The sequence below is a fragment of the Pelodiscus sinensis genome, chromosome 3 (genome assembly GCF_052426305.1).
Source record: "Pelodiscus sinensis isolate ZL-2025 chromosome 3, ASM5242630v1, whole genome shotgun sequence".
In the NCBI taxonomy this organism is placed as follows: Eukaryota; Metazoa; Chordata; order Testudines; family Trionychidae; genus Pelodiscus; species Pelodiscus sinensis.
Genome location: NC_143054.1, coordinates 53,223,223 through 53,238,869, shown reverse-complemented (window position 1 = coordinate 53,238,869; position 15,647 = coordinate 53,223,223). Strand labels below are relative to the sequence as shown.

The following is a 15,647-nucleotide window of genomic DNA, read 5'->3' as shown; positions in this document are numbered from 1 at the left end:
AGCTTGGTGAGGAAGTGATTTCCCATTGCTTGACTCCTATGCTAGTACTTCAGCTTTGAGACTTATTTCTTAGCTTAGTCTGTGCATCTCAACAGAGGATCAGTGTGAGCATATGTGAGGGAGATTCCTCTGAATACCTCAGAGATCACCCTAGGGAGGGAGAGTTCTAGAGCTAGATGAAGGGAAGATAAAGCTTGGTTTCCTTACCAGATACAGAGTGACAGCAGTTCCAATAAAATGGAGAGGCTTGATTACTGTATTGCCTTTTTAAATAAGGTGCATTTCTTTTATAAAGTGAGATTAAATATGCAGTGACAATCAGTGGGCCAACTGTTAATGAGGTTGGGCAATATGTACTTGGAATCCAAGGGCTTAGATGGGGCTGGATAAAGGCTACATTGAAAGGGACTGGCAGGCAGTCATGTGGCTTTGGCAAGGTATTGTCTCTCAAGAATCCACTTATGTTCTCATATTCTGTGGGATTTTACAGTAAATATAGGTATTGTTTATATGCATATATTGCCACCTTTAAATAACTTGCTCTGACATTTATGTATTAAGGCAGTCTACGTTAAAAGATTTAATTAATGGAAATAATTGAGTTGAAAAGTGTCATAATAACGTTGTAAGAACAGAGCTATAATCCAAATTCTTGCGTGTCGCATTAATCTTTCACTAACCTTGCACTACAAATAATCAACCAAAATCTATGTAAATGCCCACAACATAACCTAGCTTCTTGCCACCATATTAGTCAGTGGATCCCCTCTCCAAATATCTGGAAGGAAGAGCTTTTCATCATACCTAGAAATTATTTCTGGATGGCAAAGGACCTTGAGTGGAAGCAAAAGTTAAAAGAACCCTCTCAAGGAACACCCTGCCCCCAAAACCTCCCTTCTTAAATGTGGGCTGCCATCTTTGAGTAAGTGTCTGATAGTAGTAGTGTGAGGTGAAAGGCAATCTTTCAGAAAACCAGGTTCTTAAAATACGGTCCGCATCTAGTTTAAAACTAATACTGAACTCCATCCAGAGGCTGATAGTCCACCCGTTCCTATTGTGAGGTAATAGTAACGTGGCATTTACATGACTTACAAATTTTACTGCAGACAATGGCTGCTACATTTATGAAAACTTCAGCTTCTGAGTGATCCCCAGAAATAGCCCCACCTACTTCTGTAGACTAATCTAATCTTGGTTTAGGTATATATGCATAATTGTGACCGGACTTGGCTTCACTTTTTCTAAGGCCCAAAGGAGAAGAATTCAAGTCATAGCTGCTACATGGGCATAGCAAGATAAAGAGTAGGAGGGAGGAATTTAATCTGTAAGGAAACTGAACAGCATGGTGCTTTCAAGCATTGTTATGTATCCTTGTTCTTGGTTTTTCTGTGGAGTTACGTTGGAAGAGGGGATTAGTTGAGAAGAAAAATGAAAGGTAAGGGGAAGGAAATGTGAAGGGATAAAGAAAGGAGCATAGACATCAGATAAAACAAGGTTCAAGTAAAAAAACTGAGGGAGCAAATTGATTATTAGAGGGGAAAATGTCCAGATTAAAAGCTTTCAAAAACTAGTGGATGCAAATGACATCTGAGTCTTCAGGCTTCTGCTTTCAACTAATATTGTCTGCTCTAACTGGTTCAGTTTCTGTCTGGCTCCTCCAGTAATGTTTTTAGTTCCTGAGATCAGATGTCTGGGGATGAGGTGAGGTCACGTGGGTCATGGAGGTGCCCCCAGAATAGGAGACTTCTCTGCACAATTCTAGTTCTTGGCTGGGGGGGGAGGGGGCATTGGCCTCGATTGGGTTTTAGTATTCCCTTCTAACCAATGGTACAGTTATACTTCCGTTTTGCTGAAGTTTCTACTAGGGCTTGATAGCTTGAAGTTGGAAGACTATTAAACTGCACTGTTCTTGATGGATAATTAAATCAGAGCACTTGTACTTACATTTTGTTTCAACAAACACTTTGCAGGCACATTGTGGTTTTTAGACTCTTGTGGCTTAGCATATCTTGTTAACCAAATGTGCATTCTTTTGTGGAATTAATATAATGGGTTTATGTATAAGCAAAAAATCTAAAGAAAAATCACAAACTTACTATGCAACAGAAGATAACTTTGATACTTATGAAATAGAATTCCTGGGTTTTTTTCAGGTTTTGTTTTTGCATAGGAAAGAATATTGAATTGCAGTTTTCACCCCTGTCCAGCCTAGGTAGAGAACAAGAATATTTAAACATAGACAGTCATGGCTTTCTGCACTCAGGTATGTAGTCCTGGAACTAAAGAAGAAATAATACCCTTGCTTGAGTGTGCCATTCAGAAGTGTGACTTTAGGTAACTGATGAAAGACTAAACTTATAGAGACTGTGCCTGACACCATAGTTTTTTTACTTGTAATTTTTTTTACCCTTTATTAGAAAAATTAATATGGCAGATGAAATAGTGCGTCTTATGTTTGTAGATTGGCTTAAGTTTTTGATGGGACATGTTCAAATAAAATTACTTCCATTTTTCACTGAAGGAAAAGAAATGAAACTTTTTGTTCTCAGTCATGCCAAAATAGTAATTGGAATTGAAAATAGTAATGTAGTGGTTTGGGCTGTTGGCATGGATTTAATGAATGGCTCTTATCTGATGTACAAAGTTGTTAGAGTTCTAGTTGGTATGTATTTTAAAAGAATCACAGATGTTGCTGGACCAGAGAGCCCTGGCACCTGGGAATGCAAGCCAGTCAGGTAGTTCAGCACAGGAAAGCCCACCATCAGGGCAGAGAGCCCTGGCCAGGCAGGGCAGCAGTCTTTTTCCATAAGAATATAAATTACTAATTCAAAAATAGTTATTTTCTAACATAGTATCTTCAGTCAACTTCTCTGTGTACTGTTTTTTTCTCCAGCATTGACTAATACAGCCTTGTCTCACTTATCCACTGAAAACATCATGCTGTAGATCATTTTGACCGTATCATGCCTCTTTGTATCCTTCCATTGGCTTCCCCTGTCTAGAACATCAAGCACTACTTGTTCATCTTTATTAAAGGACTTCATGGATTAATATCTGTGCTACCTTTTTATACACTGTTACCATGTTAAAACTTCTTTCTCCCTTTCAGTGATACCTCACTCATTTGTTCAATTTTCAAATTGCCATTCTTTCTCCTATGTTTTATGTATAATATGGTTTTTTCATATGCTTTACTTGGATTTATATGCCTATGTATTGGTAATTAAACTAACATAACATTGTTTTAACTAATTGTTATGGTTGGCTAACCTTTTAAATCAATCTAGTTTAATGAAGACATTTTTTAACTTTAGGAAAGCAATCCATTTTTCATTCAGGATCATGTCTCGTATATCCATTTTTAGCAGGTTTTTCTCTGCTTTTCTATTACAGATGGTTTGGCTGCTCTATCATTTTCCATTAGTTCCTTGACCTTGATTGGAATGTTGGCAGCTGTTACGTACACAGTAAGTCTCCATCTTCTGTACACACCTTTAATTCTGCCTTGTGTTACTATTTGTTGATATGGACTTGCAATTTTCATGATTTACTAGTCTCAGGAAGAAATATTTTCTTATTCAAGGCAAATCTAGAAGATACTAGTGGGTTATAAGAGGCTGCTTGTTACTTAGTTCCACAGCATTATAGTTCAAGCAAGTACAGGATGAACCTCCCTGGTCTGGCACCTTCGGGTCCTGACCAGTCTCGAATGAGGGAACTTGATGGATCAGGGGAGTTCCCTGCCACTGGTCTCCCAGGATACTGCCTCTTCCTCTGGCTGGCTCTGCTCCAGACCCACTTCCACTGGGCTCCAGCCCTGCTGCAACAGGCACTCGGCACGCTGCCACCATCTGGTTGGGGCTCTCTGGGGATGGAGCTCCCTAGCCACCATGGCCCCGCTTCTGCCTCACTCGAGGCTTCTCAGGGACTGGGCTCAACAGATGCCTTACTTTTGTCCCTTCTCCCCCCCCCCCAAGTGCTTCCCAGGGACTAGGCCAGTGGTCCCCGCGGGCATCATGACTCCCACAAGGGCATTTATGTGCGCCCGCCTAGTCGGGCTCGTGACACGGGATGTCCGGCAGAGGACGAGCCTCACGCTCTGCGGGGCCAAACTCGCGCTATGACGGGGCGTGGGAAAGCACCGGCGGCGGGAGAACCTTCCGGGGAGCACCACAGGGAAGCCGCAGGAGCAGAGCGGCCGGTCCGGAGCGGTGAAATGGCCGCGGTGTGGGGTCTGGTGCCAGCCCAGGCGCACTTGGCATGGGTGACACAGCAGGATGACGTCACCCACCGATGTGGCGCCTGCCACACAAAGTTTGGGGACCACTGGACTAAGCTCTGCCGCTGCCCTGCTGCTGTGGAACTCTGCCAGTGTTTCCCAGGAACAGGACTCTGGCTGCCCCCTGCTGCTGTTGCCCCACTTATTGGGGCTCCCTGGGGATGGAGCTCACCGGTCCCACTGCTGCCTCGCCCAGCCGGGGCTCCCCGAAGCTGGGGCTCAGTGGTGGCCCTGCTGCTGCTGTGCCAGGAATGGGGCTTGCTGGTCCCGCAGCTGCCCTGCCTGGCCAGGCTCTCCAGAGATGGGGCTCACTGCTCTGATGGTCGGGTTTCCCTCTGCTGAACTCCCTGACTGACTCGCATTCCTGGGTGCCGGGGCGCTCTGGTCCAGCAACATCCATGATCCTGCTGGACCACAGATGTTGCTGTACCAAAGTGTCCTGGATTTAAGAAGTTCAACCTGTACAATTATCAGACAATACTGTCAATCTTATACTGAAAGTCAGACAAGAATAACTCAAGCGCTTTTAATACACCTTTTAATCCACTTAATATAACATTTGTATGAAGTAGGGCTAAATGATTCCCTCTTGGAGGGAAACCCAAGGATGGGCTACCAAAAATCAGAATAACCTCTTCTATATTATGTGAGCAGGCCACTAACCTGCCTTTTCTCCTCAGTAGACTTTCTGGGCTTTCCCCTTTTCACTGCAGATGAAAGGATGCAAAAAAGAAAATAGAATTCTAGAACACCAAACTAAATTTTAAAGTCCGTTCAATAATACTATATAGAATGTAGTCAACACAACTTTATTGATAGAAGGTGCTAATTTATTTTCTTAATATTGGTAACTGAAATACTTTTCTTGGCATTCTAGCCAAAATTGAGTTTTGCAGAAAAATTTCACTCACTTTTTAATACATGTTTCCAAGCATCTGTACTAGAGAATTGAGTTATGCATGTCAGTGCGAAGAAGTGCACCTTTTTATAGCAGTAGTGGTATTTCAAATAGAGTGAATTGTTTTCATGGGTAATGTGTCAAGGCTATCTTTTTCTTTCTTTTACATATCAAAGTAATTCTTTCATCCACATTTCCAACTGTTAATTCAAATATTTGAGAAGAGTTTTGTATAGATTCCTTCAGTTTTCAGTATATTATAAAGGAGTTGCTGCTGCTAGTTTTTGCGCACTTATTAAAGGCATATTCATGAGATTACTGTTGCAGTTCTGTGTAAACTAAGTTTTGCGCTCTTAATCTAGCTTCTTGATTGCAGCCCAATATTTGGTTCATTATTGGTTTTGCTACCTTTCCCCATTCTGGATGCAACCAAGCAGTTCATCTGATCAGAGACTGGATTTCTTGGCTGCAGCCCCCCTGGTAATTAGCTGCAGTAACTAGCTGAATTGGTTTGTCACCCATAAGTCTTTCATTTTGGGAGCCTTTGACAGTGTCTGAGAGACTCAGCTTTTTTAAAACAAAACATTATTTATTTCTTCACCCAAAGGAAAATGGCACACAGAGCAAAAGGCAAAAAACAAACACGTGCATTGTTCTTTTATGTACATCTTAATCTGTTCTTGTAAACCTCTTCCTTCACTTCATCTCTGGGCTTGGTGCATCAGACTGTCCTCCTGTAGTTTCCACTTCTCCCTTCGTGTTAATCAACATGCTCACCAGCCGTTTGCCTTCCATTCCTGCCTATCCTAGCATCTTTTCGGTTTTTTCTACACCCTTTGATCATAAGGTTGGTGGGAGAGTAAATGTTGCCAGCCTATGGCAGGTGCCAGACTGGTGGTTATTTTCCACATAATACATTGCCCATTGTTTATCATTGGCATTCTCTGTGGTAGACCCTTTTATTTGCCTGTTCATCTTTTTCCAGATTTTTGTGGTGTGTTGAATTGATTTGCATGTAAAAGTCTATTTCAGCCAGCAGTCAATTAACACTGCCTCTACAGACTATCCTTGTAATACTTCATGTGCCAACAGAAAATTATGCAACTTTTCATATTTAATTTAGGTTAATTTGGGAATATTGACAATGAACTAAAAGCAAGACATTTTGCTAGTTTTTAATCCAGTCTGCATTTTATTACCAAGATAGGCCTTTGAGGACTTTATTTGACCCTCTTCTACTTCTATGAACATGTCTTTCCCAAGTTCAGGAGAGAAATAGCAGTGGCACGCCTCAAATTTTTAAGAACATTTCAGTTGTGTTCATAGTGACAGTTACTAAATACTTAGATTCAAGGAGTCCTAATGTAGATAATTCTGGATTATACTGCCCACATGGAAAGTAAAGATTCTTAACTTCCATCAGATGTTGGCCTAGACACATTTAAGTCCTCTAAAATTGACATGCTTAAATTTTTCAGGTGTGTGCATGGTAGGAGTAGTAACCTAAAGTTACCCAAACTTAGCCCACAGGTTCCAGATCTATAAGCCCACCCCAAAATTTCTAGATTTAAGTGAGTTTTTTATGGTGCCTCTGGTGGCTGGATATGGAGCCTCGGAGTCCCTTCTGGTCCTGTCTCGCTCTCTGTTTCCATTTGTTTTTTATTAATCTCATTCTCAGGCCTTCAGATTGTGGAGGCCAAAAAGAAAATCTCACACCACTCCCCCCCCCCTCAATAAATACTGGGGGGGGAGGGGCCTTGCTTCCTTTGAAGAATACAATATAGTCATCCCTGGAGATGCCCTCAGACCTGAATTGGTACTCTGAGGGAAGGGGGGCGGGGGAGAAAAACTGTTCTCAAATACTTGGCTGTTTGGTCTGTCTTGCTCAGAATCCAACTGTTTTGATTGCCATATTCAGGATTGGGATAGAATTTTCCCCAAGTTAGATTGTTTGGGGCTTTAAGAGTTTTTTGTCTTCCTCTTCCTTAAAACACTGGTAGTTTACGAGGATTATCTAGGTATTTCTCATTATATCAGTTCCCTGCCATTACAGGCATTGGGGCACATTGGCCCCTTCTGTTCTCTGTACTTGGCACTCAGTAATTTAGACCTCTGAGCATTATGTTACTTAAGTTACATCAGTTACTGCTGTATTACTTAGTGGTACGTGATGTGCAGAAGGTCTTAGTAGATGACTATGTGACTTCTTCGGTCATTGAACTGATTGAGACCTCCTCTTGGTGGATGATTATTTTTATTAGTGAGGTGCTGGATGTCATTTTCAATGCAGGTTGAACTGCTCTAGTCTGTCACACTCTGGTCTGGAAATATCCATGGTCTGGCATGATTTTAGTTTGTCAGATGCCCACTTAAAATGGGTGTGGTCAAGTTTTCCATGATTCCATAAAACTTTACAGCCACCAGTGCTGGCTTTCAGTGTTCTGTGCTGTAATTTAGCTCTAATTTACCCCTAAATGTTTCCTACGAGCCCAGCAAGCAGTAGGAGTGTAGGTAATTGACCTCCCATGAATTGGCAAATTCTCTGGTTTGGCACCAGTCTGGTTCCGAGATTGTCAGACTAGAGAGGTTCAGTTTGTAGTATCCAGTTCTGCACCTGACTGCCTTACAACCTTCTTTCTCCATCCCAGTTCTGGGATCTCTCTCACTTTGCATGGTACTTTTGTGAATTCCTTTCTCAAAGGACACTCCAAAGCACCGCTAAGGACAAGGCTTTTATTCCCTCTATTCCTGATGCCTAACAGGAGCAACAATCTGTAGGTCCCTTCTGGAATTCAAAACCTGAATAGGTCCCTAAGGATTGAGGTTAATGATCACTGTCCCTTCTTTCCATAACACATTACACTAGAAGTCAGAGTAGATTATAAGGCCAGAAGGAATCACTGATAAAAGAACTTCTTATCCCAGGGAGATTGTCATGCAGTTTAAAGGATGCTTACATTTATGTGGCACTGATGCACAGTTCATGTGCTTTATGGGCAAAAGATCTAGTCAAGCTTTCCTTCATTTTGAATTTCCATAAGCCCTTGAACTATGACACAGAGTACCTCAGTCTGGTGGCTGCATATCTCAAATGTCTATCTGTATCTAGATTTAAAGGTTCATCTTCATCTGAGTGGTTGTCGGTTACATTCAGCCCATTGCCTTTCTCCCAGAAGAGAAGTTTGAAAAATAAAGGGTCCCTGATTACTCTCCATGATCAATATGTACACCCACACATTTTTCCTATAACTGATAGATGAGTACACACTCTTTTCTGAAAGGCCTGACTAAACATTCAGTGTTTACTAGCAAAGGATACTGACTATCCTTTCTCAAGTGCTCCAGCTTGCTTTGATGAGAGAACTGGGATATTTTCATTCAGAGGCATATGCTTGGGGAGGGAGGAGAGCTGCTCTGTCTGGATGATGCTTACTTGGTAACCAGTTAACCCTTTACATTTCCTAATGGAGATGTACTCTCTACACCATAATGTGTTCTGGATCTGTGCCCAAGTAGCTCCTTGCTTTTCATGAACCTCATATCGGACTGATTTCAGTTCAGAGCTGAAGGGAAAACAGTAATTAGCTTAAGCATCCACCCTACCATATTGGGCAGCTATAATGACATTCACCATCATATTGAGGTACTCTGAAAGAATATCTGAGCTTGTATTGGATAGAAGTATTCTACCTCCCAAGAATAAGAAATGCCCTCGTACTGTTCCGGGGGGAGATCGGACAGAACTCCATGGGACAAGTTGCCTTTTAGGCGTTTTCTCCATTCCCTCGGAGTCAAAGTCCTATTAAAAGTGATTTCTGATTGCTCCCACCTGGCCCAGGCAGAATGGCATCTTTACCTGTCACAGATGACAGTGTCCACTGATCACTTCTTGCAATTATGCCATACCTGCTATAACAGGATAAGGAATGCACACCCCATCCCAACCTGTGGATTCTGACACACAGCCTGTTTCCTTCATGGTGCCAATACATAGACATTTTGCTGTGAAAAGGACAGGAGGGGTTACATACTAAGAAAGGAGCCACTCATACTTAACTACCACAGTGGAAAAGATTTCAAATCTGGCATCAGCCCAAAGGCCTCACGCTGGATGTGACCACAATACAGGCAGTCCTAGATTTCATGTTGCTATTCAAATTGAATATCCGCTTACTAAAGTTTCACTTAGCAGCAGTTGCAGCCTTCTACCAGCAGGTAGAACGATGCTCATTTTTTTTCCATCTGACCACAAAGAGGTTTCTCTACAGCATAGCAAATCTCTCTTCCCAACCCAGACTTCCATCTTCTCAATGGGATGTCAACCTGGTGTTAAAAGAATTGACTAGACTGCCATTTGAGTGCATGGCCACTTGTTCATGAACTCACCTTTCAATGAGGACATTGCCATTACATCAACAAGATAGGTAGGGCAAATAGCTGTCCTATTGACATATCCCTTTTGCTGTGTTCTTCCCTGGCAAATCACTTAAATAACATTTAAGGTTCACTTCCAATAAGACTTCTGATTTTTCATATAAATCCATTTATTCAACTACCAATCTTTTATCTCAGACATCAGGGTAATAGGAAGCAATCTTTCATACATTCTACATGAGGAAAGTCTTGCTTGGCTTGTGAGATTGTTTGAGATTCTTCTGTTGCAGATGGTAAAAAAGGTTACAGCTATTTCAATTCAGATTCTCCAGATGGGTCACAAACTATATCAGGCTCTGTTATCAGATGTGTAATGTAGAACTCCCATCTTCAACCTAGTCATTAGCACAACTCAGAGTGTAGAAGTAGGTTATGTTGACAAAGAAGAGTCTCTGCCAGCATTACTTATTTTAGTTGCCAAATTGGTGTAAGCTATATTGACAAAATGTTAACTGGATTAACTTAGTTTATTTTCCTTGCTTATATTTTAGCTATTTTAGAATAGATTTTCATACAATTTCTTTGTAATGACAATAGCAACAGTGAAACTAAAGCCTTTTGTTTATTGATTTTTTTATTAGTTTCTTCCCATGCAAATATATCATATTAGAAACTACTTATCGAGTGCAATCTTGTGCTCAAATACCATTTGTATATGTATGTACAGGTTGGACCTCCCTGGTCCGGCACCCTGGGGATTTCACTGGTCCCATGAAGGATTTTGCCAGGTCAAGTAAGGCCATTTCTGGCCCTGGTCACAACCTTACTCCTCCTGGCCCAGCTGCTGGATCCCCCTATTCCCTGGTCCCGCCAGTAGCCCACTGATGTGAGGCACCTGGTCCTACCACCACTGCCATGGCAGCTTGCAGGCCCACCTCCAGGACTCCCAGCCTGTAGCCTATCAAGTTACTTGCCTATCCTACTAATAATATGTTTTGTGTTAACTATTACCTAATAAACCTAAATTAAGAGCTATAATGCAAAAAATCTTGCTGAAGGCTGCTCTGCAGCACAATGTGCTCTGCCTGCCCAGTGCCTCAGACTGGAGCAACTGGGGCGTGTGAGACACATCTACCTGGCCAGAGGGTAACACTCAGAGTGGGAGGCAGGCATTGCAAAGCTGCTCTCAGCGTTTCCACAGGCCCTTTGTGTTAGCTTGACTGATGTCTGGGTTCATTTGTAATACACTAGGACTTATGTCTGCCATAGCAGTTTGTGAACACCCACTAAATACTAGCACAGCAGCACTCCCACCTTGGAAGGGCTTTGCTATTGACCCGCCTTGGCTGGGGCCAGGGCATGTTTGTAACTAAGTCTAGCAAGAGCCCCAAATTAGTGGTCTTGGTGCTTGTACCTGTCTCTGTGCGTATGCTGCTTGCCCTCCCTCTGCCCCCTAAGCCAGCCACAAGCCTCTCTCTCCCTGCATCCTCCCCCAGTCAACCACAAACCTGTTGGTGCCATGCACTGACTGGGCTGTGTGGCAGTCCAGATGCCATTAGGCATAGGAGCAGCATGGGTGCAGTACAGCCCAGGCCAATGTTTGACTGGTGAATCGGGTTCCCTTGTGGTGCAGTGGTTCCTGCTCGAAAGTATAACAAAATGGCTCAGCCTCTGAATGCACTTTCCAATGAGTGCCATATCAGCATTACAGCTAATTAGAGGGCAGGGTTGCACTTGAATGAAAAAACACACATAAGCTCACAGTTCAGGTGAAGTAATATGGGGCTATATTTTATCTTTTATCCATGCTGTAACTGGCCACTTGCAAGATCAGCAGAAGCTAAGGTTAGCAGATTTCCATGCTTGAGACATGGTCTTACCCAGATACAGATCATAGCTTATTTATGGTTTCCTGGAACTTAAGTCTGGGACCTTTCACCTACATAGGATGGAAGGAAAAATACCCTCAAACTTAGCAGGTGCATCACTATATAAAAATCCCAAAATAATTAGTTCAGGCTGAGTCGAGTAATGAGGACACAGGATGTGATAGATGACCACAAAAGCCCATGGTAATGTATTGACTTATATGATAAGTTGAGAACAATGATACACTGACCTATAGGAAAAGAACACTTCAACATTAGAAACATCCCCTAATGAATGTGCATCAAACATGTTATCACATAGTTTCAAAGTAGGACCCCAGGTGAGAGGGGAGAAGATGTAGTCCTTGGAAGGGCCAGTATGATGGATTCTGGTTATGGGAATGGTAAAGATAATGAGAGATGATAGGCTATCACCTAAGATTGTTCTAGAAGGAATGATGTAAGTATATGATATGGATATACATTCCCTATCTGATGAAATTGAGGGGTTTGTGTCTGTGCTAACTGTATTAATAAACTACATTTGTAAATATACAAGAGTTTGTATAGTGTGAGTGTTGCAACTGTGCACATCAGGGTTCCCAGTCATAGGATGATTTAATCCTGATCCTGGGACACCAAACCTGTCAACCCTATTGGTGGGAAATTAAAAATTTAAACGTAATCTTAGATCAGGCAACAAGCTCCACCGTGGCTGACCGGGCCCCACCAGTCCTTCTGCCGCAGCCTGTGGTCCTGATCCAGGGGCTCCCAGCCCACCTGGCTGACGACTGCCCCATCACTGGTGCTCCATTTGGGCAGACCCTGGCCTGCCAGCAGCCCATTGGCACTCCTACCACAGGCTCATCAGGGCTTCAGGCTACTGGCCCCCCCCCTGCAGCTATCCTGCCTGGGCTCTTGGCCCCTGCAAGGCTCTTGCATTTGGCCTTCCATGAGGACTTTCTGGTCCAACAACCAGAGAGTCCCAGTTTAGAGTGTTTCAATCTGTACTTAAAGTTTTTTTCCGTGCCTTAATTAGAGAAACGTCTGTAGAAAATAAAATAGTTAGTCTTTGCAGTTTACGAGAGAACATGTAACTTGCACTGGAATCCTTAATAAATTCAGACTGGCAAAATTAAATAAAGGGTCAGGGACTTTGTGGAAGAGTACATTAGTAAAGCTGTCTTCTTACATTAAGGTCAGAAGTATTAGAAGTAAAATGGTTTGTCTTAACTCAGTTTCCAGTAGACATCTCCATGCTAAACCATTCTATTTTACTTGTGAGATACTCTAAACCTTCTGAGGGTAGTTGGTGACTCTCATGATTGGTACGGCAGGGAGCCAACCCCCCATCTTTATGGTCCACCTTATCCCTCCTATGAAGGAGTGGTTGGTGAAGTCCCAGTAATGGATCTGTTGAAGGGACATGGATGGGGTAAAGAGGGTGGCGGGGTAGTTAGTAAAAGCAGTCATTCCCCTCTTCCCCCCCCCCCCCATTTAACCCTCCTTTGTTTTCTCCAATAATTATCTGTATGGGTTACCTGCAGCGTAGTTCTAGACACTTAATAAAGTTGTGGCCTGATCAAACCTATATCAAATGTCTCCTATCCTCCTTGCAGCATAGCCACACTATTTTACTTTTGTCTTTCCTCTTCTCCATGTCCACAACAACTATTTCTCAATCTTATAAGTGTTTTGTCTTTAGTTATAGTTAGCCAAAATAATGTTCAGATGTGCACTGAGAAAGGGGAAGGGTTTATTTGAAAATGGATTTGATATCTGATTATATGGAGTATTCCATTTAACATTTTCTCTTTGAGCTAATGACACAATTAGAGAATGAATGGTTTACGAGTAAAAGTTACTTTGGGTGTAAAGCACAAATTGATGCAGATATAATGAACTGAAATTATTTTAATATATTAAATTCTTAGATCTCAAATCTGTTCTTAGAATAGATGTGTAACATTTAAAATGCAAGTACTTCATAAAAACTATACAAAGGATTTTTAACTGATTCAGATTATGGCTCCATGTTTATTCCTCCAAAGTTGAATTTGACATGTCTAGCAGTTAAAGTGTCAAATTATGGTGCTAAGTCTCCTGGGAAAATGAATATACCCAGAGGTGGGGAACTTTTTTCAGGTTGGGGGCGTCATGCAAGTGAGAAGCAAAAAAACACAAACACACTCACTGACATGGCGGCCACTGACTGAGAAGCAGAAAGATGCTCCCCACGTTCCTCTTGCATGCCAGAGTCTAGGTATGGTTGCCAGGTGTCCAGTTTTGAACTGGATAGTCCAGTATATGAGCTTTTTGTTCAGGAAACAAATTGAAAAATATAAATGTCCAGTATTTTCTAAATAAGATGTAATATAGATTGTGATGTAATGTCAAGTGTTTGGTTTTTTTTGTTGAAACTATCTGGCAACCCTAAATCTAGGGAGGCCCAGGCTAACATTTTTTTGTGTGTGCCCCAGCCCGACAGAGTTCCCCAATACGGGGGGGAGGGGGGCAGCCCTGAATCTCAGGGGGCCAGATCTGGGGAAACTCGGGATCCTCACCTGTTCCTCACTCTTACTTTAACTCTAGGCTTTCTCAGTTCTGTCATACTAGCAGATAACTGGTGCCTAGCCTCATGCTTTGAATCGTATTTAATTTATTCCCATAATAGCATTTACATGTTTTTCTCCATTGTACTTCAAAAGCTCAGTTCGAGTTGCATTCTTAGCAGAAGTATAAAATATAAGCTTCCCAGGTTGTCTTTTATGTTTGGAACTGGAATAATTTTGTAACTAATACCTGCAATTCCAATATTGATAAAAGGATATCCATACAATGAAAGCATATAACAATTAAAATGTTATTGCCTTGTACTTTCTAAGAACTGATAAAATAAATGTAATCTTCATTGGGAGTGGCTCTTGTGTATGGTTTTTGTTTGTTTTTTTTAGAATTCTACCTACTAAAGACTTTCCTCTTATGTTGTGAATTAATACTGTAGCATTACATTTTACTTTAAAAGTTTTTGGTAATTTGAACTAATGGTCCTCGTAGGGCTTTAGAATTCCATGATCTTGATTTATGCTGTCAACTTTAACTTGCTGTAAACATGGAGACTAATAATAAAATGATAAATTACAACTGGAATGCTTTGTTTGAAGCTGTTTTCACAGATGATATAGTTTGCATCTATACTTTCATTAATGTGCTCTGCATTGAAATGATTTTATATAGCCTCAGGTGTATTAATACAATAGTTGTAGTCAACTTTAAGTTGCTGTTTGATTTAAGGCAGAATAATATATTACTCATACTATGATAGGCAGATTAATTTGAGTGATATTTTGTGCATCTCATTTAGCATGTCCTTGAAAGATGAATATAATTAGTTTTATAATTTTTCCAAAACATTGAGCAAGAATTATTTGATGTTCTTTGCATCTTCTGTATGTAACTTACAAAATGACTGTTTCTCATGTCTTGAAAGGGAAAAAAAAAAGCATTACAAACCCTGAAATAGGTGTGGTTATGGGGTTTTTGTCTAGAAAGCTTCAATTATTGGTAAACTTGAACAATCACATTTTTTTTGTCCATAGTGCAACTTATTTTCAAATGCAAAGAATCATGTATTAATCTTTCACCCACTGAAATAAATCCTTTTATAAGTTTGCTGACTTTTTGAAGATCACTAGTTAACTTTCAGATTCATCTTTGTATTTCACAGTATGCAGTTATTAGGGAAACTACTTAAGAATATTAACATTAAAGATGACCAGATGATCATGGAATACCTTAATTCTCTAATTTTAAAATCACAGTCACTTCTTGGTAAACTAAAAGTTGAAAAGTGATCTTTAATTTTGGTGACTTGTCACTAATTTGGTTACCTTGTGTTAGCAAAGTACAATACTTAAGTTCATGGGTGCTTTAGAGTTTAATATGAAGGAAAACTAAAATTACGTCAAATCTGAGGCAAGGCAGTAACCTATATTCAATGTTCCTCTCTAATAAATTCTAATTTTGCTGCCAAGTTCCTGAATAGTGTGTTGCCAAGATAATGAGCTTTCGTGGATAAAACCCACTTCATCAAATGAGCTGGAGTAGAAAAAACAGACTCCAAGACACTCTATTTTTTAATTAGATCTAGAACTAAAAACAGTAAAAGCAATTTCCTGTCAATTGCGGGACCCGTGTTACTGATGCTAACTAAATGGGCAGGGTGTCC

At 41.1% G+C, this 15,647-nt stretch overlaps 1 protein-coding gene across 1 annotated transcript in view; it reads left to right on the top strand.

Moving 5' to 3' along the window:
- The window catches only part of LMBRD1 (LMBR1 domain containing 1), a 169,510-nt gene that overhangs the window by 38,501 nt on the left and 115,362 nt on the right, over positions 1-15,647 (top strand). Inside the window, exon 7 of the mRNA XM_006127231.5 lies at positions 3,394-3,467. Coding sequence (XP_006127293.1) covers positions 3,394-3,467 — 74 coding nt within the window. The remainder of the gene's footprint in view (positions 1-3,393; positions 3,468-15,647) is intronic.